Below are 25,331 nucleotides of genomic sequence, written 5' to 3' on the forward strand. Positions count from 1 at the left end.
CGATTGGACAAGAATGTAACTACCAATTGGATATTATGATATTGGGGAGAAAAAGGGGTAAAAGTTTGTTTTAACCTTTGAAATTGCACACTCTGGATGCTACATTTGCATTAAGCCATTTGCCAGACCTGATGGTTGATGGTAATGATGATATAATTTGAGGTATGTTAATAGCTTGAAATATTATTACTAGTTCATTGCTAATGATATGGTGGGGGGTCCTTTCCTCTTGTAGAAATAATACTCCAAGCTATGAGAGTCGCTATGAAGATATTTCCTACATGAATAGTTAGAAGCAGACTCAAACTCGGTCTCAGATTCCGTCTTAGTCTGCACCCCCTAGGTGCATGTTTTGGTTTTTGCCTTAGCATTACACAGCTAATTCAAATATTCAACTCAGGACCGAGTTTGGGAAACCCTGACTTAGATTACTGACTGTGACATGAACACAAAGACCAAGAGATGTCCCAGATCCCCTTGAACCTGTTTGGTCTGTGGAACGCCTGGGTCATGTTCATTAAGCACCAAACAGAGGAAAACCCACTAAACAGGAAGGGACTACCTGAACTTGTCCAGTAAGAAACAGTCTTCTTTTTTTTTCATTTTCCATCGCAAGACGTTTGTCTAAGGTGTGTGCTCTAATGAATGCTACCCTGGTATCCTCCAACCAAAATAACTGTGGATGACCTTTCCTGGTGAAATGCCATCACCCCCCCCCCCACCCCCACCAGTGAGTGGAGACATTACTCAAAACGTCAACAACCATCCCAGGAGCACCTGGCTCACTGTATGTTGTCATGTCACAGGAAGTAGCTGTGACATTTTTAGCCTATTCATTGTCTGAAACTGGAATTATTTGCTGTTTTACTCTTTTGAAGGAGTTGTTCTCTCTCTCTCTCTCTCTCTCTCTCTCTCTCTCTCTCTCTCTCTCTCTCTCTCATGTGTGCACCGTATCCTGCAGGCTCCAGTCTGTCTCCAGGATCATCTACCCTGTAGGTTTATGGTCAATTCATTTATTTTGGTGTTTGGGTTCATCCACTGAAGTGTACTTCCTGTACTATCTGTATTTGTCTACATGATGAGATATTGGCCCAATAAGTCTTATCTTCTACAGTGTGACAATGACTCACCATGAGCGCATACCCAATAGAATTGTATTCCCTATATATTGCACGACTTAGTAGTGCACTTTGTAGGGAATATGGTGTCATTTGGGCATTGGTGGGAAAAAGTACTAAATTGTCATACTTGAGTAAAGGCATTAGATTCATTAATAGAAAAGTCACCCAGTAAAATATTATATATATCTAAAACTATTTGGTTTAAAATGTACTTAAGTATCAAAAGTAAAAAGTATAAATCATCTCAAATTGCTTATATTGGGGCGGCAGGGTAGCCTAGTGGTTAGAGCGTCGGACTAGTAACCGAAAGGTTGCAAGTTCAAACCCCCGAGCTGACAAGGTACAAATCTGTCGTTCTGCCCCTGAACAGGCAGTTAACCCACTGTTCCCAGGCAGTCATTGAAAATAAGAATTTGTTCTTAACTGACTTGCCTGGTTTAATAAAGGTAAAATAGAAAATAAAAAAAAATAGAAAAAATATTAAGCAAACCAGGCGGCACAATATTAATTTTAAATATACGGATAGCCTGGGGCACACTCCAACACTCAGACAGCATTACAGATAGCCTGGGGCACACTCCAACACTCAGACAGCATTACAGATAGCCTGGGGCACACTCCAACACTCAGACATCATTACAGATAGCCTGGGGCACACTCCAACACTCAGACATCATTACAGATAGCCAGGAGCACACTCCAACACTCAGACATCATTACAGATAGCCTGGGGCACACTCCAACACTCAGACATCATTACAGATAGCCAGGAGCACACTCCAACACTCAGACATCATTACAGATAGCCTGGGGCACACTCCAACACTCAGACATCATTACAGATAGCCTGGGGCACACTCCAACACTCAGACATCATTACAGATAGCCTGGGGCACACTCCAACACTCAGACATCATTACAGATAGCCTGGGGCACACTCCAACACTCAGACATCATTACAGATAGCCTGGGGCACACTCCAACACTCAGACATCATTACAGATAGCCTGGGGCACACTCCAACACTCAGACATCATTACAGATAGCCTGGGGCACACTCCAACACTCAGACATCATTACAGATAGCCTGGGGCACACTCCAACACTCAGACATCATTACAGATAGCCAGGGACACACTCCAACACTCAGACATCATTTACAAACAAAGCATTTGTGTTTAGTGAGTCCGCCAGATCAGAGGCAGTGGGGATGACCAGAGATGTTCTCTTGATAAGTGTGTGAATTGGACCATTTTCCTGTCCTGCTAAGCTTTCAAAATGTAACTTTTGGGTGTCGGGAGAAAATGTATAGAGTAAAAAGTACATTATTTTCTATAGGAATGTAGTGAAGTAAAAGTAGAAGTTGTCAAAAAATATAAATAGGTTAAGTACAGGTACCCCACAAAAAAACTTTTGGTACTTTAAAGTACCACTTAAGTACTTTACACCACTGCATTTGAGACTCATACCATGGCCACTTGGAGAAACAGATGTGTTTTTGCTGTATGCACATTGAAGTACATCTCCTGAATACTCATAATTGCACATCTTTCTAATAACAATGAAATAGTCAACATATTGTTCATGCAACGAACAGTATGGCATATGTTGTAGGAGATGTATTTATCCTGTTGTCATGTGTTGTCTGCATGCCATGCCTGTTAAATCCCAGAAATAATTGGCCCTTGGGGATAAATCAAGTGTAATAAATCAACTTGAACAGGGATCCCACGACACATTATTATCCATTAGCCTCCACTATCTACACTCTGGATCAAGCCAGTTAGAGGAGTGGAAGAGATCCTCCGTAGCGGCAGATGAGCGACACTATTTTAGATCTAATTTCTTGTCTCTCTGTATCCTCCACCACACCCGCAGATCAAACAGTAGGAGGGATATAAAGCGAGGGAGAGGGAAAGAAAATAACATTCGTTTCATCTAAGCAATTCTTTCCCTTCCAGGTCGAGAATCATTAAGACCCCAGTGGTGGGTTAAGGGTAGACGGACAGACGGACGTTGGACAGAAAGCCCTCGCTCGTCCGGGATTAAAAAGGGACTAAGAGAGGCAGAAGACCCAAGACTTCGGTAAAGACAGGTAAGACTCAACACAGCTTCCTCTCTTCTCTAGCCTCCAGAAGACTCTTGTTTCTTGACAATATTTATACTTCAACATGTCCCGAGATCTGTGGCTCATCTGTTTATTATGTGATGTTTGACACCAGATATGGAAACTGTACATTATAATCAATATATTTTATATGAAACATGGAGAATGAGTACATGATAAAATAAGTATTTGTGCTATGAAGTCCTTATGTAGGTAGCTTTGAAATAAAGTTAAGCCATTCATCTCAATTCAAGAATTGAACATTCCACCATTGGAGATAAATTAATGAACCTCCCCTTTTAATTAATATAATCAATTTAGTTGAAAGGTTGTCAGTTTCATTCTCAGATGTCCCGCACAGAACTTTTATTCAGAACACTTTGCTCATGAGGGTAGCAGAATCAGTTATGTATAGTGTCATAACATGTTACCGTGACGACGCCTCTGATCTTGTGAATAGTGTGCTTTTAATGAGAAGCAACTATGAGAGAGGGCTGAGTGAAGGGACATTAGTGCAGTACGGCCAGTTTAGAGAAAGATTCATGTTGGTAGGAGTACTGAAATACTATTAGAATAAACTCCTGGTTCAGTGGCATGACTGAACCATGACAAAAAATTGAATAATAAATGTTTTGTTGACCATGGTTAGTTGTTGTAACTGTAACCTTGACCTTCGTTCAAAATGTAACCTCTTCTGGACATTCAGTACAGTGCAGTAAGTGAGACTGATACAACCGTTTAGCTCAGAGTGAATGTGTCATTTCAATATCCCACTTCTCGGGACAGCTCCCTTAGTTTACTTTCCGACCTTAGATAAATATTGACTTACCTACTTTAGTGAGATGTTATGTTGCATCTGCCAACCCTACCTGGACTTGGAGACACACCAACCAGCACTTCTAAGTCATGGCCTGTACCACTAAACAACAAAAGAGGGGTGAGGTGACCATTCTAGCCCATGGCAGAGTAATGACAATGTGGGCCTTGAACAGTTGATCAAAGTGACACATTTTGGCATTTATAAATGCCATTCTTGTCTGCAATTATCAGGTGCAGGGAGCAAACTACATCCCTTATTTTTGTCAAATCAAATTGTATTTATCACATGCGTGGAATACAGGTGTAGACCTTACTGTGAAATGCTGACTTACAAGCCCTTAACCAACAATGCAGTTCAATAAATGGAGTTAAGAAAATATTTACTAAATAACCTAAAGCAAAAAATTATAATAAAATCAAAAAGTAACAAGAAAAAAGTAACAAAAAAATTACATTACAATATACAGGGGGTACCGGTACCGAGTCAATGTGCATGGGTACAGGTTACTTTTGGTCATTTTTAAAATGACTATGCATAGATAATGAACAGCGGGCAGCAGCAGTGTAAAAACAAAAGTGGGGGGTCAATTTAAAATAGTCTGGGTGGCCATTTGATTAATTGTTTAGCAGTCTTATGGCTTGGGAGTAGAAGCTGTTGAGTCTTTTGGTCCTAGACTTGGAGCTTCCGTAATGCTTGCCGTGCGGTAGCAGAGAGAACAGTCTATGACTTGGGTGACTGGAGTCATTGACAATTTGTTGGGCCTTCCTCTGACACCACCTGGTATAGAGGTCCTGGATGTCAGGAAGCTTGGCCCCAGTGATGTACTGGGCCGTCACACTACCCTCAGTAACGCCTTACGGTCAAATGTCGAGCTGTTGCAATACCAGGCAGTGATGCAACTGGTCAGGATGCTCTCGATGGTGCAGCTGTAGAACTTTTTGAGGTTCTGGCCTGTTTGAGTCATATAGGTATTATAGACTCGGTTGAAAATGTCAGTAAAGACACTTGCCAGTTTGTCCAAGCATGTAATCCGTCTGGCCCTGCGACCTTGTGAATGTTTATACCCCAGGAGCCGCTAGTGCGCGATAGGAGAAGATCATGCCTGCGGGCCAAACCCTCCCGTGATCCGGACAACGCTGGGCCAATTGTGCGCCGCCCAATGGGTCTCCCGGTCGAGGCCGGCTACGACATAGTCTGGACTAGAACCAGGATCTCTAGTGGCACAGCTAGCACTGCTGCGGGAGGCCGCTTTGTGAATGTTGAACTGTTTATAGGTCTTGCTCACATCGGCTACAGAGAGCGTGATCACACAGTCGTATGGAACAGCTGGGGCTCTCATGCATGCTCGAAACGGGAATAAAAGGCATTTAGCTCGTCTGATTGGCTAGCATCACTGGGCAGCTTGTGGCTGTGTTTCCCTTTTGTAGTCTGTAATAGTTTTCAAGCCCTGCCACATCTGATGAGCATCAGAGCCAGTGTAGTAGGGCATAGCGGGATTTCTTATAAGCGTCCGAATTAGTGTCCCGCTCCTTGAAAGCAGCAGCTCTAGCCTTTCGCTCGGTGCGAATGTTGCCTGTAATCCGTGTCGATGCACTTATTGATGAATCCGGTGACTGAGGTGTTAAACTCCTCAATGCCATTGGATGAATCCCGGGAACATATTCCAGTCTGTGCTGCAAAACAGTCTTGAAGCGTAGCATCCGCGTCATCTGACCACTTCCGTATTGAGCGAGTCACTGGTACTTCCTGCTTTAGTTGTTGCTTGAAAGCAGGAATCAGGAGGATAGAATTATAGTCAGATTTGCCAAATGGAGGGCGATGGAGAGTTTTGTATTTGTGTATGTGTGTGGAGTAAAGGTGGTCTAGAGTTTTTTTTCTCCTCTGGTTGCACATGTGAAATGCTGGTAGAAATGAGATAAAACGGATTTAAGTTTGCCAGCATTAAAGTCCCCGGCCACTAGGAGCGCAATGTCAGGATGAGCATTTTCTTGTTTGCTTATGGCCTTATACAGCTCGTTGAGTGCGGTCTTAGTGCTGGCATCGGTTTGTGGTGGTAAATAGATGGCTATGAATAATATAGATATGAACTCTCTTGGTAGATAGTGTGGTCTACAGCTTATCATGAGGTATTCTACCTCAGGTGAGCAATACCTTGGGACTTCTTTAATATTAGACATACACCTTCGCCCCTCGTCTTCTCAGAAGTAGCTGCTCTATCCTGCCGATGCATGGAGAAGCCAGCCAGCTCTATATAATCTGTGTCGTCGTTTAGCCACGTCTCGGTGAAACATAAGATATTACAGTTTTTACTGTCCCGTTGGTAGGATAGTCTTAATCGTAGAATGTCCCGTTTGTTTACCAATGCTTGCACGTTGGCCAATTATATGGACGGTAGTGGTGGTTTAACCCACTGGTTGGCAAATTATTACAAGGCACCCCGCCCTCCCTCTTTTTCTCTGGCTTTTCTTCATGCAAATGACAGGGATTTGGGCCTTGTCACGACGAAGCAGTACATCCTTCGCGTCGGACTCATAATGGTGGAACAAACTCCCTCACGACGCCAGGACAGCGGAGTCAATCACCACCTTCCGGAGACACCTGAAACCCCACCTCTTTAAGGAATACCTAGGATAGGATAAAGTAATCCTTCTCACCCCCCCCCCTTAAAAGATTTAGATGCACTATTGTAAAGTGGCTGTTCCACTGGATGTCATAAGGTGAATGCACCAATTTGTAAGTCGCTCTGGATAAGAGCGTCTGCAAAATGACTTAAATGTAATGTAAATGTAAAAAAAATCTTAGCCCAGTTTGAGGTGAGTAATCGCTGTTCTGATGTCCAGAAGCTCTTTTCGGTCACAAGAAACAGTAGCAGCAACATGTACAAAATAAGCTACAAACAATGCGAAAAAATAAACAAAATAGGGCAGTTGGTTAGGAGACTGTAAAACGACAGCCATCCCCTCCAGAGCCATTATCACACCGTCATTTGGGGAAGTAACAATGCCCCAATGATCAACAATCAATCAAATACATTAATGAAGCCCTTTTTACATCTGCCGATGTCACAAAGTGCTGTACAGAAATCCCGCCTATAACCCCAAACAGCAAGTAATGCAGATGTAGAAGCACGGTGGCTAGGAAAAACTCATTCAGAGTTAGCGACAGCAGGCACGGTAGAGAGAGAGTCGAAAACAGCAGGTCCGGGACAAGGTAGCATGTCCGGTGAACAGGTCAGGGTTCTAAAACCGCTGGCAGAACAGCTGAAACTGGAGCAGCAGCACGACCAGCTGGACTTGGGACAGCGAGGAGTCATCAGGCCAGGTAGTCCTGTGGCATGGTCCCAGGTCTCAGGTCCTCCGGGAGAGAGAGAATTAGAGGGAGCATCCTTAAATTCATACAGGACACCAGATAAGACAGGAGAATTACTCCAGATATAACAGACTGACCCTAGCCCCCCCAGCACAAACTATTCCAGCATAGATACTGGAGGCTGAGACAGGAGGAGTCAGGAGACACTGGCCCCGTCCAACGATATCCCTAGACTGGGCCAACTCCGCAAACCACCAACTTACTACCCTGAGACGAGGCTGAGTATAGCCCACGAAGATCTCCCCCACGGCACGAACCCGAGGGGGCACCAACCTGGACAGGAAGATCACGTTCGTGCCTCAACCCACTCAAGTGACACACCCCTCCCTAAAGACAGCATGGAAGAGCACCAGTAAGCCAGTGACTCAGCCCCTGTAATAGGGTTCGAGGCAGAGAATCCCAGTGGAGAGAGGGGAACCGGCCAGGCAGAGACAGCAAGGGCGGTTCATTGCTCCAGAGCTTTTCCGTTCACTTTCACACTCCTGGGTCAGAATACACTCAATCATATGACCTACTGAAGACATGAGTCTTCAATAAAGTCTGTGTCTCTCACATGGATACATTTTCTTTCTAAAGTATATATTTTTTGTCATGTTTCTACAGGTATCTAGATGATATTTGTCTATGTGGATTGGCAAACGGTAAATTCTGGTACTTACAGAAAGTACAACACTGGTAACAGTTTTGGTTGCTTTTTTCAGTGGAGGTGAAGTTATGCATTGCCAAGCTGGACATAGAAAGGAAAAGTGACAGTGAAATATTGTTTTGGATTCACAGTGATGAATCAGATATAACAGCAAATCGGCATCTGGGTAATGTCAGATATGCTAATAATCTTGATAATTCATGTCACATGAATGATCACTGTAGATCTGGAGTGTATTCATTAAGAGCTCACAGTAGCAAAAACTTTTTGCAACAGAAAAACAAGTGTTTCTCATTTCCATTTCGTCTGTTAGCTTCCGTTTGATTTCTAATGAATACACCCCTGATGGGCTTATGTCTGTCTACTGTACACTTAACATCTTCAGAAAGGTTTTGTTATGTCACACATACTGTTACCATAACAACTTACTGTTTCCGTCCTTTTGAAAAGGAAGATATTTATGTTACATGTTGTAATCCAGGGATTTGTTTCACCATTTATTGAGAAGTGGAGCAACCAGGACCGGACCTCCCGGTCATATAATATGATGTAGAAATAATTAGCTTGATCGTGGTTTCAGAGCCTTTTCAACATTTAGTGAGAAACTGTTGATAGTTAGTTTTTTGGTGTGAAGTGGGACATGTAAGTTTCAAAGAGACTTATCGTAGTTTGTTACACAAGCGTTTAAGAAAAACATAGCCAGGAAAGTAGGGCCTGTGGTTTGTACAGGTTACAAGACATACCATTGACTAGTCCTGCGTGCATGCACATGTAAGCTCAACCTTGTGCATACACACGTGGTCAAAACCTTAAAGGCTTCCTGGAGGTGCTAAAGTCATGTCTGTCATTTGAAGAAGCAGTAAACAACTACCAAATGCACATCCTCTCTATACTCTCTGGAGATCAGTCCATCTCCACTGGTTAAGACAGCACAGCGTCTTCCCATCCGTCTTTTTCTAGGTTATGACAGCCTATTGTGTCATTGATGCTGAAATCTTTTCAAACCCTAACTCCTAGGCTAAAAAACACACTCAGTGGGGAATATCCTATGGAAGTGCTTTTTAGTCCAGGAACCAGCTTAATCTGGGTCTGGGGAAAACGGCCTTGAAACCCTAACAGAACAATCATGCTCAGGTGCCCGTCTGAGCAGTGCCTCTTAGTGCAGAAAGTGACAGACAGCTAACAATAGCATGTGTAGTAATGCTGTGGTGGGTGACTGATTATGTAGTGTACTAATGGCTTAAAGGGGACCATTATCGTTGCGCTAACAGAAGGAGATAGAGTTGGGAAGTTGACCCTATAAACTGATCTAAGGTCAGTTTATATTTTCCCTCCTAATCCTTAGTTTTTACATACAGTTTTGGACTACAATATGGAAGAACCCAACATTTAAACTTATTTTACTCCATTATTTGTAACCAATGTAAATGTAAACAAACACTGTATAGCCTCGAAATCTTTTTCAAATTAACAAGGGGAGGTGTGGCCCGACAGAGCGAGGGAGAAAATGGTGTGCTGCAGCACCCTCTGAAAAATTGGAATACATTTTTTTTTTAATGTAATGTTATGTATTTATGTTTTTATCACAAAGGTATTGTACTGAGCCTTTACTAGCTGTGTTTCAATGGAACGATATAGCCCTCTGTACACAGACACCTTTCACACTCCTCACACATGCTGCTTCTACTCTGTTTATTATCTACCCTGATTACCTAGTCACTTTTACCCCTACCTACATGTACATATATCAATTACCTCAACTGCCTTGTACCCCTGCATATTGACTCAGTACTGGTACTCCTTGTATATTTTTATTTTATTTTATTGTGTTACTATTTCCTTAACATTTTCTGGGCACATTTTTGTTACTTTTTAACTCTGCATTGTTTGGATGGGGCTCCTAAGTAAGCATTTCCCTGTAAATCAAATGTATTTATATAGCACTTCTTACATCAGTTGATGTCTCAAAGTGCTGTACAGAAACCCAGCCTAAAACCTCTAACAGCAAGCAATGCAGGTGTAGAAGCCCGGTGGCTAGGAAAAACTCCCTAGAAAGGCCATAACCTAGGAAGAAACCTAGAGAGGAACCAGTCCTCTTCTGGCTGTGCCGGGTGGAGATTATAACAGTACATGGCCAAAATGTTCAAATGTTCATAAATTACCTGCATAGTCAAATAATAGTAATCACAGTAGTTGTCGAGGGTGCAACAGGTCAGCACCTCAGGAGTAAATGTCAGTTGTCTTTTCATAGACGATCATTAACTCTCTCTAGAGAGTTGAAAACAGCACGTCCGGTGAACAGGTCAGGGTCCCATAGCCGCAGGCAGTACAGTTGAAACTGGATCAGCAGCGGCAATGTGCCGGAGGAAGCACTGTGAACCTGGCAACCTTGGTTAGTGTGCACTGCCCCGTCCCGCCACAGGAGTCGCTGGTGCGCGATGAGACAAGGACATCCCTACCGACCAAGCCCTCCCTAACCCGGACGACGCTAGGCCAATTGTGCGTCGCCCCACGGACCTCCCGGTCACGGCAGGTTACGACAGAGCCTGGGCACGAACCCAGAGTCTCTGATGCCACAGCTGGCGCTGCAGTACAGCGCCCTTAACCACTGCACCACCCGGAGGCCCACATTTTTTTAGATTGACTTGAAACTTGAATCTGTCTGTCTGCCTGCCTGTCAAAAACGCTTTTGGGTCGATTGAATTTACATTTTATATACCGAGTCCCCCAATCCCAAATATGTAAAATATTTGACCCCTATGACCCCCAATTAAGTCACTTCCTGTAATCGCAGGAAGCTGAAATTCAATGTACAGCCTACTGGGGACACTCTTTAACGGTCCCCTTTCAAGTCTGTACGTGCTTCAGAATTGACCATTCTATAGAGCACATATGTCAGAGTCAAGGCCCGCGGGCCACATCCGGCCCGCGAGAAGGTTTTTTACGGCCCCTGGGATGATCTTGATTTATTATTAGAACCGGCCCGCAGACCGCAGCAAGCCGGCAGCCCGCAGATCTTTTACACGCACCAATACTACATTTCCCACAATGCAACGGTGACGCACCGAGCAGTAGGCTGCTTCATTTCAATATTTATTGGCACAGCAGTTGTCAGCATCACAGTAAAATTAACTTTCAGATACCCATCAAAAATGGCAAAACGGAAGGTGGACACTGAGAACCGGGGTTTCAAACAAGGTGGGAGTCGGAGTATTTGTTCACGGAGGTAGCTGGAAAACCTGTGTGTCTTCTGTGTGGAGAAAGTGTGGCGGTACTGAAAGAGTATAATCTGAGACGACATTATGAAACGAAACACGCGGACAAAAACAAGAATATGGACATGGAACAAAGGCTACAAAAGGCAGAGGAATTAAAACGAGGCCTCAAATCTCGACAGGCTCTGTTCAAAAAAGCCAAATCACAAGGCCAGGCTGCTGTCAAGGCCAGTTTTATTTTGGCAGAAGAGATCGCTAAATCAGCCCGGCCATTTACGGAGGGGGATTTCATCAAAAACTGCATGATTAAAGTTTGTGACGAAGTTTGCCCAGAAAAAAGGCAAATCTTTTTAAATGTGAGTCTGAGCAGAAACACCATTGCCGAGAGAGTAGACCAGTTGTCCATCAATCTAAAAGAGCAGCTTGTGAAAAAGGGAAAAGATTTCATTGCATATTCCTTGGCTGTGGATGAGAGCACCGACATTTCTGACATTGCCCAGTTGTCAATTTTCATCCGCGGAGTGGACTCCAGCCTAAGCGTGACAGAGGAGTTTTTGGCTTTACGTCCTATGCATGGCACAACTACGGGGCATGATTTGTATGAAGAGGTGTCAAGATGTGTAAATGAGATGGAGCTGCCTTGGGAAAAACTCGTGGGTTTGACAACCGACGGAGCACCTGCGATGTGTGGACACAGGAGCGGACTGGTGGCGAAGATACGGGAAAAGATGCAAGAGGAAAACGCGACAGGTGAGCTGACAGCTTATCATTGTATCATACACCAGGAAGTGTTGTGCGGTAAAGCCTTGAAAATGGAGCATGTAATGAGCATCATCACGCGCACAGTTAACTTTATCAGAGCCAAAGGTTTGAATCACCGCCAGTTCAAGGCATTTCTGACGGAGTTAGAAACGGAGCATGGTGATTTGCCTTATCACACAGAGGTGCGATGGCTAAGCCAGGGAAAGGTGCTTCAAAGATGTTTCGAGCTTCGTGAGGAGATTTGTCTGTTCTTGGACAGCAAAGGGAAAGACACAACACAACTCCGAGACGAAATGTTTCTGTGTGAAATGGCTTTTCTGTGTGACATTACGAGTCATCTGAATGCAATGAACTTGCAGCTGCAGGGTCGGGATCGTGTCATCTCTGATATGTACAGTACAGTGAAGGCATTTAAAACCAAACTGACTCTGTGGGAGACGCAGATGCGGAAAGAAAATTTGAGCCACTTTCCCAGCTGCCAGACCATGAAAGAGAAGCTCTCTACCAGTGCGTTCCCGAGCGCACAGTTGGCTGATAAAATAGGTATGCTTGCCGCTGACTTTCGACGCCGATTTGCTGACTTTGAAGTACAAAAAGCAGGTTGGAACTGCTCGGTAACCCATTTGCTGTTGACGTGGAAAGCTCACCACCAAACCTCCAAATGGAGTTGATTGACCTCCAATGCAATGATGCACTGAGGGCAAAATATGCGGCAGTGGGTGCTGCGGAGTTCGCCCGTTTCCTCCCCGACACAATGCCCCAGCTGCGCATCCAGGCTGCTCAAACGTTGTCTATGTTTGGCAGCACATACCTGTGTGAACAACTGTTTTCTTTGATGAACTTGAACAAAACATCACACAGAAGTCGACTTACTGCTGAACACCTCCACTCAATTCTGAGGATTTCCTCAGCTCAGAGCCTTACCCCGAACATTGATGAACTTGTGGAAAAGATGGGACACCACCAAGTATCACCCTCAACCTCAAACAAGTGAACATTACTGTGCAATCACATATTTAGAGTTTTTACTCAGTTCAAGTTTAAAAGTTAAAGTTTAATATTTGTTTTCACTGCATGTTACTTCTCCTTAAACAAAGTGTTGTTTTTGATTAATAGATTTTTGCACTTTATTTTATTGTATTTCAATCCAATTATATTTTTAAAATATTTCAGTTGAGTGGATGATAGAAAATTGCTATTATTGTTTTTTTCTTTGAAGTAAATTTAGCCCACTTTTGCTAAAATAGAAAATATAGGCTACTGATGGTGCCTTGAATACCGGTTTCTTTCATTTAATGTTCATGTTATGGGGATTTTTATATAAAGGAAATTTGTCTTTTGTGTCTGTTGAAAATTAAAGATTACTGACAGAGCCATAAGAAAATATTGCTTTATTTATCTGATCATATTGGAATATATTTGTTAGGTTTTCAGTAGGTTCAATTAGGTTCACTAGACTATATGCGTCATTTAAAAATTTTTCAATGAACATTCGAACAGTCCGGCCCTCGGCTTGTAGCTAAATTTTTTATTTGGCCCTCCGTCCATTTGACTTTGACACCCCTGCTATAGAGGATGGAAGACAGTGTTTTTGTGTAACTGCAGGGAAAGAATGAAGGACCATGTTGAAGATGAAGTAAGACACTTTCTGTTTGCCACAGGAAGCTGAACCTCAATACAGGGCATCCCTATATGGTCACAATTTGTTTTCTGCAAGGACGGTTCAATCACGGTCAACAGGGGCTTCATGCTTATGTGAGGGCTGTAGGTAATGCTTTTCTATGGAAGAAAAGCCTTGTTCTCTGTGAAGAGTTCATTTCACATGGTCAGATGTAGGCTTGCGTTCATCGGAAGCTTCTGTTGAACGATCCCGTGTGAATTTTGTTTCTAGCCTCAACTGTTCTACCGATGTCACTCAAAAGCACATTAACTCTAGGCCAAGCTTCAAGTGAGGCCTACCTTTCTACCATGTAGTGGGAGAGTGGAAAATCAACCCTAACCCTAACCCTCGCTTCATCTCCACATCTTTACTCAGAGAGAGAGGTGGGAGAGAGAGAGAGAGAGATAGAGAGGAGCAAAATCCCAGCAAAATCGCAGTCTACTTGAACAGAGCAATACTCAATCATGAGGCATCAAATCCAAAGGAACTGAATACTATTAAGAAATGCTATATTTAAGGAAAGTATTGTGTAAACGTACCAAAAAAACTAAACCTCCTGAACAAAACGTTTCACTTTAATAGTGAAGGTGTAAACTTGGCAGTAGAAAACATAAACAGTATATTTGACCTCTCAGCTTTCCTATCAAATCTAAAAATGAAAAAAAAAAAATGAAAATGAACAACAATGACAAATGGTTTGATAAAGAATACAAAAACCTATGAAATAAATTGAGAAACCTATCCAACCAAAACCCAGAGACCCAGAAAACTTGAGCCTTCACTATGGTGAATCACTAAAACAATACAGAAATATACTACAGAAATAGAAGGAACAGCACGTCAGAAATCAGCTCAATGTAATTGAAGAATCCTTAGACTCTAACAAACAACAACACGAAGGATTATCTATCCAACATGGAGATTTATGGATAAACCACTTCTCCCATCTTGTAAACCCTATAACAAAGAACAAACAGCAAAAACATTTACATGATCAAATACAAATATTAGAATCAACTATTAAAGACGAACAGAACCCACTGGATTCTCGAGGTACGTTGAATAAACTACAGAACAAAATACAAACCCTCCAACCCAAAAAGGCCTGTGGAGTTGATGGTGTCCAAAATGAAATGATAATGATTATACAGACCACAAATTCCAATTGGCTATACTTAAACTTTTTAACATCATCCTTAGCTCTGGCATCTTCCCCAATATTTGGAACCAAGGACTGATCACCCCAATCTACAACGAATTGGCGAGGGTACTGGAACTGTCTGCAGCACCTGGCCTCACCCTACTAGAATCTGAATTCAAATGTCTGCTGTTTGCTGATGAGCTGGTGCTTCTGTCCCTAACCAAGGAAGGCCTACATCGCCTAGATCTTCTGCACAGATTGTGTCAGACCAGGGCCCTGACAGTAATTCTCAGTAAGACAATAATAATGGTGTTCCAAAAGAGGGCCAGTTGCCAGGACCACAAATATAAATTCCATCTAGACACCGTTGCACTAGAGCACACAAAAAACTATACATACCCTTGCCTAAACTTCAGCGCCACAGGTAACTTCCACAAAGCTGTGAGTGATCTGAGAGACAAGGCAAGAAGGGCCTTCTATGCCATCAAAAGGAACATAACATTCGACATACCATTTAGGAGCTGGTTACTTGAATCAGTTATAGAACCCATTGCCCTTTATGGTTGTGAGGTTTGGGGTCCGCTCACCAACCAAGAATTCACAAAATAAACACCATATTTATTGGGATAAATACCAAATTGAGACTATGCATGCAGAATTATGCACAAATATCCTCTATGTACAATGCAAAACACTAAATAATGCATGCAGAGGAGAATTAGGCCGGTACCTGCTAATTATCAAAATCCAGAAAAGAGACGTTAAATTCTACAACCACCTTAAAGGACGTGATTCCCAAACCTGCCAATAACATAGCCATCACCTACAGAGAGATGAACCTGGAGAAGGGTCCCCTAACAAGCTGGTCCTGGGGCTCTGTTTACAAACACAAACAGACCCCAAAGGACAGCAACACAATTCCACCCAACCAAATCAAGAGAAATCAAAAAGATAATTACTTGAAACATTGAAAATAATCAACCAAAAACAGAGCCAACTAGAATGCTATTTGGCCCTATTTATGTTTATTTTGTACTTTAACTATTTGCACATTATATGACATTTGAAATGTCTTTATTATTTTGGAACTTTTGTGAGTGTAATGTTTCATGTACATTTTTTTCTTGTTTATTTCACTTTTGTTTATTATCTATTTCACTTGATTTGCCAATGTTAACACGTTTACCATACCAATAAGAGGTGGGTGAGAGAGAAGAGCGAGTGAGGTGGGCAAGCGAGGTGGGAGTGAGAGAGGGTGAGAGGTGGGAGTGAGAGAAGGGCGAGAGAGGTGGGAGTGAGAGAGGGGAGAGAGATGTGGGAGAAAGAGAAGGGCGAGTGAGGTGGGAGTGAGAGAGGGGCGAGAGAGGTGGGAGAGAGAGAGAAAAATACATAGATTAGAGGGAGGGGGAAAGAAGGAGAGAGAGAATGGAAGGAGAGAGAGAGAGAGAGAGAGAAAGAAATATAGAGAGAGGAGGGAGAAAGAGATGGAGAGGGAGGGAGGCTGTCATTTCTGTGATGGCTTTGTCTATGCGTCCATATTGTGATTACCTTACCTCATTGAATGCAATGTATTCACTTAAGCATCAACCCTGTGACACGCGTCTTTTCCCATTGACTGCAACGTACCAGAAGGTATCTTACCCTGCATGTCTGCTTGAGCGTGTCACTACCGAAAGAGAGAGTGTGCGTCAGTGTGTGTGTGTTCTTGATATACTGCCCCAATGGCTTTGGCTGAGAAGCTGTTGACGTTGTGTGGTAACAGGGTTCCCTTTGCTTTCCCCAGCCCTCCTCCTTCCCGCCCCTCACCGGCTGTCTCGTCATGTTCCGGCGGAAAAAGAAGCGGAGGCCGGAGATCTCGGCACCACAGGACTTTGAGCATCGGGTCCACACGTCATTCGACGCAGTGCAGGGGTGCTTCGTGGGCCTGCCGCCCCAGTGGCAGAGCGTCATTGACATCCTGAGGAGGCCAAAACCAGTGGTGGACCCGTCCCGGATCACCAATGTGGAGCTCAGGCCCAAGAAGGTACAGTGGGGTGTCTCAGGTCCAAGAAGGTACAGTGGGGTGTCTCAGGCCCAAGAAGGTACAGTGGGGTGTCTCAGGCCCAAGAAGGTACAGTGGGGTGTCTCAGGCCCAAGAAGGTACAGTGGGGTGTCTCAGGCCCAAGAAGGTACAGTGGGGTGTCTCAGGCCCAAGAAGGTACAGTGGGGTGTCTCAGGCCCAAGAAGGTACAGTGGGGTGTCTCAGGCCCAAGAAGGTACAGTGGGGTGTCTCAGGCCCAAGAAGGTACAGTGGGGTGTCTCAGGCCCAAGAAGGTACAGTGGGGTGTCTCAGGCCCAAGAAGGTACAGTGGGGTGTCTCAGGCCCAAGAAGGTACAGTGGGGTGTCTCAGGCCCAAGAAGGTACAGTGGGGTGTCTCAGGCCCAGAAGGTACAGTGGGGTGTCTCAGGCCCAGAAGGTACAGTGGGGTGTCTCAGGCCCAAGAAGGTACAGTGGGGTGTCTCAGGCCCAAGAAGGTACAGTGGGGTGTCTCAGGTCAAGAAGGTACAGTGGGGTGTCTCAGGCCCAAGAAGGTACAGTGGGGTGTCTCAGGCCCAAGAAGGTACAGTGGGGTGTCTCAGGCCCAAGAAGGTACAGTGGGGTGTCTCAGGCCCAAGAAGGTACAGTGGGGTGTCTCAGGCCCAAGAAGGTACAGTGGGGTGTCTCAGGCCCAAGAAGGTACAGTGGGGTGTCTCAGGCCCAAGAAGGTACAGTGGGGTGTCTCAGGCCCAAGAAGGTACAGTGGGGTGTCTCAGGCCCAAGAAGGTACAGTGGGGTGTCTCAGGCCCAAGAAGGTACAGTGGGGTGTCTCAGGCCCAAGAAGGTACAGTGGGGTGTCTCAGGCCCAAGAAGGTACAGTGGGGTGTCTCAGGCCCAAGAAGGTACAGTGGGGTGTCTCAGGCCCAAGAAGGTACAGTGGGGTGTCTCAGGTCCTGTCATTGTGATCATTGTTGTTATTAGCATTGTCATAATTATTATCATCATCATTATTATTATTGGTATCATTATTATTATTTTCATTATCGTAATTATCATTATCATTATTGTCAAATCAAATCAAATGTTATTTGTCACATACACATGGTTAGCAGATGTTAATGCGAGTGTAGCGAAATGCTTATCTGCACGCTTCTGTGTATTCAGTGTGTTTCACCTGACTCAATTCAAGTAAATAACAATCATGATATCTGCATGCTTGTTACGGTTTTCTTCCGTCCAAGGAGAGGAGGACCAAAATGCAGCGTGGTTATTTCTATTCATGTTTAATAAAATAATAAACACAAACAATACAAAACAAGAAACGTGAAAACCTAAACAGCCTTATCTGGTGCAAACAAACACTGAGACAGGAACAATCACCCATGAAACACTCAAAGAATATGGCTGCCTAAATATGGTTCCCAATCAGAGACAACGATAAACACCTGCCTCTGATTGAGAACCACTCCAGACAGCCATAGACTATGCTAGACAACCCCACTATACCACAATCCCAATTCCTACAACAACAAAAAACAAGACAAAACACACCACATAATAAACCCATGTCACACCCTGGCCTGACCAAAATAATAAAGAAAACACAAAATACTAAGACCAGGGCGTGACAATGCTTCTGTGTATTCAGTGTGTTTCATGCAAATACTTTATTATACAGGATTCAGATAAACACCCGTGTGTCTTTATACGTGCTGTATATGAAAGTGTTGGTAAAAATACACACCTGTTTTAGTGACACCAGGACATGAATAGGACATACTGAATGACGGGTTTATTTGTTTTTTTAGTACACAGTTAGAGGAAGTGTTTGGTAAAGCGCTTTAATGAACCAACTTTTTTGTGATACTCTTTCGAGGCAACATTCTCCCTATGTCAGTATGTTGATCTTTTAGGTCATATTTAATCCTGTGACAAAAAGAGAATCTTATCTTAGTTTACACCTTGCATGACATGACGTAAATTGCAACAACAACAGAAACCTGCGAGAAAAACCCTGAGGATACACAAACATGCTTTAGGGGGATATTGGTATTGAACAGATTGAATATAGCAAATAATGTAATGAGATGAAATTAAGTTAATAGATAGTAGGTATGTACCAATACTTGCAGCATGTAAATTAATCAAGGTGCCCTTTTAACTCAACAACACACACACTGATTTTGTGTCAGTCCTACACTTAACGTAACTCACCAATGAACGTATTCTTGCAACAAAAAAATAATCTGTGCATTCAAACTAAGTGAAACTTGTTTGTGACTAACTAAACCAATATACTGTCAAAACTCAAAAACTTGATTCATTGTGTAATACTGCACAGAGATGTTTAACTTTTATTTTTTTTTACTATCAAGACCACACACACATCATTGACCAGTAGAGCATAGTTTAGGCCTACCATAACCAACCTTTGTTCTTACCTTCTATTTGCCCTCATTTGTTTATGGAACCATTCCCAGCAATCTCAAGGCACTTTTATCAAGCTTTGTGTTGGGTGCAACTGTTTACACACAGGGCTCTATTTTCACACACCATTTAGGCCTGACCTGGTTTCAAGGTACACAAGAGGAGCAATGAAAATAGTTTCCGAGATACAGTGTCACACTCTTAGACCGCCTATATATTGTTCGTTTATAAAACACTCCATTTCAGACTGGAATTCTTCCTTTTAAATATATACTTAGGGTATTTTCACACGTTTTATTTAGCGAGGGAGTAAATCAGAGGGGATACAGGAGGGTGGGGGAAAATAGATTGAAGGGTTAAAGGTGGGAATTGAACCCCGGTCTCCATTAGGGAGAGGATTATACATGTGTCTACGCCAGGAGAGTTACCACTAGACCACGGGCTCTGCCAACTGGGTTTGTATGTGCAGACTGGATGTCTATTGATATACTTGACGAGGGGATTCAAAGAAGAGATAATGGTGATACTCTTGAAGTTAATTTTGTACTAAACTGTCGCACAGACTTTTAACACGAGCAGTGTTCAGTCATGCCTAGTAATTCATTAGCCGAGAGGCTGTCAAGAACATGCTCCTGACCCTGATAGCGAACCCATCATCATCATCATCTCTCTCCCTCTTTATTTTTCTCTCCTACTTTCTCGCTCTCTCGGCTGTTCATTAGAAAGATAATTAGGGGCTCCTGTCATTGACTAAGGGACTGTACGTTATTTATAATGAGGGATACCTAAAGAAAAATGGGCTTCTGTTAAATGAAAATGGATGCCCCCCCCCCCTTCAGTGAAATATATTTTTTACCCGACCCTCCCTGAACGCTTAAAAAAAACAAGTGAATCTCCCCTATACCCCAAATAATAATAAAATTATTACAATTCGAGCCCTGGTTTTAACTTAACACACCAAGCCCTTCACTGACACTGAGATATGCACAGTGACTGAAGGAATTGCCTGACAAAATCTATGGATAGTAGACTATAATTTAGTCTGTCAATCAGGTAGGCATACCTCTTATTTCTGGAATAGTAAGAAATAGGCTCTGACACAAAGCCCTCGTTGTTAGTAGCCTAAAGTAAAATTGAAATGAAAAGTGTTTAAATGAATTAGGCCTTCTCGAATTAGCCTACTTTCAGCACCCGTGCTCTGTGCATCTTTGCGGTTGCCGCTTCATAGTAATGTAAGTTAAGTAAATTACTGAAATATGGCTTATTGTGAGGCCAATAACTCTGATAAATAGCTTCATTATGGGCAATGAAACATAATGATTTCATTTAAATCAATTATAGCAGTAGCAAGCTTACCTCCGGTCCTCCTTCCCATCTTCACACTCTCCCTCTCAAACTTAAAAGGACATCAGTAGGGTTAGTCCGCATGCAGAGATATTGCTTTTTTTTGGGACAAAATAAGACAATCATTTTTGGAAGAAGCCTTTGACTTGCCTCCTGAAGTGCCACTGTACACAGCACAGTCATTGATTAGGCAGCACAATAGGGTATACATCAGCAAGAGCAGGGCAGGCCAGGGCCCATGGTTGGGAATGCCTATCCATGGCAGTGTGTAATGCAGTGTAGCCTAGTTTCATGTACACCATCTCAGCAGCGCAAAAACGTGGTAAGGAAGTTCATTTTCTTAGAAACGTAGCTTTGCCCTGTGCTTCTCCCAGCATGCTCTTCATATAGCCTATAGTATAGGTTATGAATCATTTAATTAAGACCACACTAGGCACACTTGATATTGAGCGCCCAGCAGCGAATCAGGGATGAGGGGCAGCATCAGGCATACATCGAGATATTATAATTGAGATATTATGATTGAAATAAAAAAAGCATGACCCTCCCCCATTTTCCTCCGGGTAACAATTGCATAAATTTAGACCGCTCCCTAAGTGGTCTGTCTTTGCAGTTAGTTAGTATTTTGACATCTGGGGCCTGAGAGTTGAACTATGACCTCTGGGCGAGACCAGTGGTAAGAACACTTTGTGTACTGTAGGAGAGGTTGAAATATCCCTGACCTCTGACCTGAGGCAAGTCTGTTTTGCACAGAGAGGGATAGGAATGGATAAAATTAGTGTAGGTCGCTTTTTTACACAGCGCTTCTAAAGAGATTATTAACAATTTATATCATTTCTAATTATCAGCCAGACCATAAAATAGGGCCCTGGTTGTGCCTACCATGTTCCAGAACCAATATTGACTGTTTTTGTTCATGTCCAATTTCTCCCTTTCAGACCATTTGTAGGGGGAGTTTCATAGGACACGGAGACTACATCTCCCACGTCATCTCAGAGATGACTCGTCTTACCGTCACCAGTTCCAACTCGCTCCGGAAGAGCAGTCCTTCAGCGCGGCAACGGGCACGCTCCATGGGGCGTCTGGGCGAGCTCGTCGAAGGGGACACGTATCAGTATGAGGAGCTGGACCAAGAGAAGCGTCATAACGGCGGTAACAGCTACTGGCAGGTACAAAGCGAGAGCGGCAGCCCCAAACTGGCTCTTAGGAAAACATCCACCCTCCAGCCCAATGGGGTACTGCCTCGGGCAAAGTCGACGCATGAGATGAGCATGGCAGCTGGGGATAAACCTGCACCTCTGCCGAAGGGGCCAGTCCCCACGCCCCCTAGAGGAGGCGGCACAGGTCATTATACACTTAGCGAATGGTCCGGACTTATAAATCGGCCGGGACAACAGATGGGGATGCCGCAAAAGGGCAAGGTAGCCAATCAGAGGCCGGCATCCTGCTATAACCTGCAGACCCTGCAGACGCAGCAGCAGGTCAACATGAGGGTCAAGCCTGGGGTCAGTCACCTGCCGGACCTTCTGACTTCCTCCAAGGATACTTCTCCTCAGAGACCCCACTCGTCCTGTGACCTGAAGGTAAGCCTCTTCCGTTTCCATTTAGCATTGATATGTTGAAGCTGTGTCTTGTTGGAAGGAAACATTGTGGTCACCTCAAGACTGGAGTTGCCTACACCTGTCATTGCAGATCACCTGTATTTCTATTTTGTCGAAGGCCTATGCTAAAATATCTTTCCTGTCATCTCCCAGATGAATTCATTAGGGCCCTCGGCCATGTCCTTACCCAATGGCACCAGCAGCCTGATCGCAGGCCGAGGGCGAACCCACAGACCCTCACGCTCCTCCTCCAGCTACACCATTGGATCGTTATCACCCATAGTTCAGGGGGCTACCATGCTCCTACTCCCCAAACAGGACAGCCCATCCCAGCCCCGGCCTTCTCCCACGGGCTCCCCGGCCACCAGCTCAACAGGAACGGCCCAGCAGCAACAGCCCAAGCTCAGGCCAGAGCCTGAGCCGGCCAAAGTGACCCATGAGCAGTTCAAGGCGGCCCTGCAGATGGTAGTTGACAAGGGAGATCCGCGCACCTCCCTGGAGAACTTTGTGAAGATCGGGGAGGGCTCCACGGGGGTCGTGTGCATTGCCCGCGAGAGGCATAGCGGTCGGCAGGTGGCGGTGAAGATGATGGATCTCCGTAAGCAGCAGCGCAGAGAGCTGCTCTTTAACGAGGTATGCAGTATGTTAATGGGAGGTAAACGGTCAGAATTGGACTGTAAGAAAGGCTGAACTGTGTTAGTATATCATTAGGTTGTGGGTTCCTATCTGGCCTGAAGGACTAAAACAAGATATGAAACAGCATGCCTCCATTAATCGTTTAGGACAGAACAGAGGACTTTATTGTATAGTGAGTTGCACTTAATGAAATGTAAACCTCACTACACAACAGTTTCTTGGAATTTGAGCATTCTGTTCAATTAATAAATGCATGTCTAGTCTGAAAGGTAGATAGACATGGACTTTCTCCCAATGAGCTTGAAAAGCTACCTTTTGATATTATCTGTCTGTCAAGATTGCTTATCTACATGGATAGATTGCCTATCTAAATGGATAGATTACTTACAGTTGAAGTCGGAAGTTTATATACACCTTAGGCAAATACATTTAAACTCAGTTTTTCACAATTCCTGACATTTAATCCTTGTAAAAATGCACTGTCTTAGGTTATTTAGGATCACCACTTTGTTTTAAGAATGTGAAATGTCAGAATAGAGAGAATGATTTATTTCAGCTTTTATTTCTCTCATCACATTCCCAGTGAGTCAGAAGTTTACATACACTCAATTAGTATTTGGTAGCATTGCCTTTAAATTGTTTAACTTGGGTCAAACGTTTCGGGTAGCCTTCCACAAGCTTGCCACAATAAGTTGGGTGAATTTTGGCCCATTCCTCCTGAGTCAGGTTTGTAGGCCTCCTTGCTTGCGCAAGCTTTTTCAGTTCTGCCAACAAATTTTCTACAGGATTGAGGTCAGGGCTTTGTGATGGCCACTCCAATACCTTGACTTTGTTGTCCTTAAGCCATTTTGCCACAACTTTGGAAGTCTGCTTGGGGCCATTGTCCATTTGGAAGACCCATTTGCGACTAAGCTTTAACTTCCTGACTGACGTCTTCAGATTTTGCTTCAATATATCCACGTAATTTTACTCCCTCATGATGCCATCTATTTTGTGAAGTGCACCAGTCCCTCATTCAGCAAAGCTGCCCCACGACATGATGCTGCCACCCCACAACATGATGCTGCCACCCCACAACATGATGCTGCCACCCCAGTGCTTCACGACTGGGATGGTGTTCTTCGGCTTGCAAGCCTCATTTTTCAACCACTCCACAAATTTCTTCTTAACAAACAATAGTTTTGGCAAGTCAGTTAGGACATCCACTTTGTGCATGATACAAGTCATTTTTCCAACAATTGTTTACAGACAGATTATTTCACTTATAATTCACTGTATCACAATTCCAGTGGGTCAGAAGTTTACCTACACTAAGTTGACTGTGCCTTTAAAGCTAATTGACATAATTTGAGTCAATTGGAGTGGATGTATTTCAAGGCCTACCTTTAAACTCAGTGCCTCTTTGCTTGACATCATGGGAAAATCAAGAGAAATCAGCCAAGACCTCAGAAAAAAATGTAGACCTCCACAAGTCTGGTTCAGCATTTTCCAAACGCCTGAAGGTACCACGTTCATCTGTACAAACAATAGTATGCAAGTATAAACACCATGGGACCACGCAGCTGTCATACAACTCAAGAAATAGACGCGTTCTGTCTCCTAGAGATTAATGTACTTTGATGCGAAAAGTGCAAATCAATCCCAGAACTACAGCAAAGGACCTTGGGAAGATGCTAGAGGAAACAGGTACAAAATTATCTATATCCACAGTAAAGCTCAGCAAGGAAGAAGCCACTGCCGCAAAACTGCCATAAAAAAGCCAGACTACGGTTTGCAACAGCACATGGGGACAAAGATCATATTTTTGGAGAAATGTTTTCTGGTCTGATGAAACAAAAATAGAACATTTTGGCCATAATGACCATTGTTATGTTTGGAGGAAAAAGGGGGAGGCTTGCAAGCCAAAGAACATCATCCCAACCATGAAGCACGGGGGTGGCAGCATCATGTTGTGAGGGTGCTTTGCTGCAGGAGGGACTGGTGCACCTCACAAAATAGATGCCATCATGAGGGAGTAAAATTACGTGGAAATATTGAAGCAACATCTCAAGACATCAGTCAGGAAGTTAAAGCTTAGTCACAAATGGGTCTTCCAAATGGATGACACCAAGCATACTTCCAAAGTTTCGGCAAAATGGCATAAGGACAACAAAGTCAAGGTATTGGAGTGGCCATCACAAAGGCCTGACCTCAATCCTGTAGAAAATTTATTGGCAGAACTGAAAAAGTGTGTGCGAGCAAGGAGGCCTACAAACCTGACTCAGTTACACCAGCTCTGTCAGGAGGAATGGGCCAAAATTCACCCAACTTATTGTGTGAAGGTTGTGGAAGGATACCTGAAACGTTTGACCCAAGTTAAACAATTTAAAGGCAATGCTACCAAATACTAACTGAGTGTATGTAAACTTCTAACCCACTGGGAATGCGATGAAAGAAATAAAAGCTGAAATAAATCATTATCTCAT

The 25,331-nt window shown here is 43.6% G+C and overlaps 1 protein-coding gene across 2 annotated transcripts in view; it reads left to right on the forward strand.

The window, feature by feature from the left end:
- The window catches only part of LOC118398868 (serine/threonine-protein kinase PAK 6-like), a 43,656-nt gene that overhangs the window by 12,297 nt on the left and 6,028 nt on the right, over nt 1–25,331 (forward strand). For both annotated transcript variants that reach the window (XM_035794648.2, XM_035794647.2), the window contains exons 2-5: nt 3,083–3,216; nt 16,625–16,864; nt 21,568–22,212; nt 22,384–22,863. In XM_035794648.2, the coding sequence (XP_035650541.1) occupies nt 16,661–16,864; nt 21,568–22,212; nt 22,384–22,863 (1,329 nt within the window). In that variant the 5' untranslated portion in view covers nt 3,083–3,216; nt 16,625–16,660. The remainder of the gene's footprint in view (nt 1–3,082; nt 3,217–16,624; nt 16,865–21,567; nt 22,213–22,383; nt 22,864–25,331) is intronic.

The sequence above is a fragment of the Oncorhynchus keta genome, chromosome 19, assembly GCF_023373465.1.
Source record: "Oncorhynchus keta strain PuntledgeMale-10-30-2019 chromosome 19, Oket_V2, whole genome shotgun sequence".
NCBI lineage: Eukaryota > Metazoa > Chordata > Actinopteri > Salmoniformes > Salmonidae > Oncorhynchus > Oncorhynchus keta.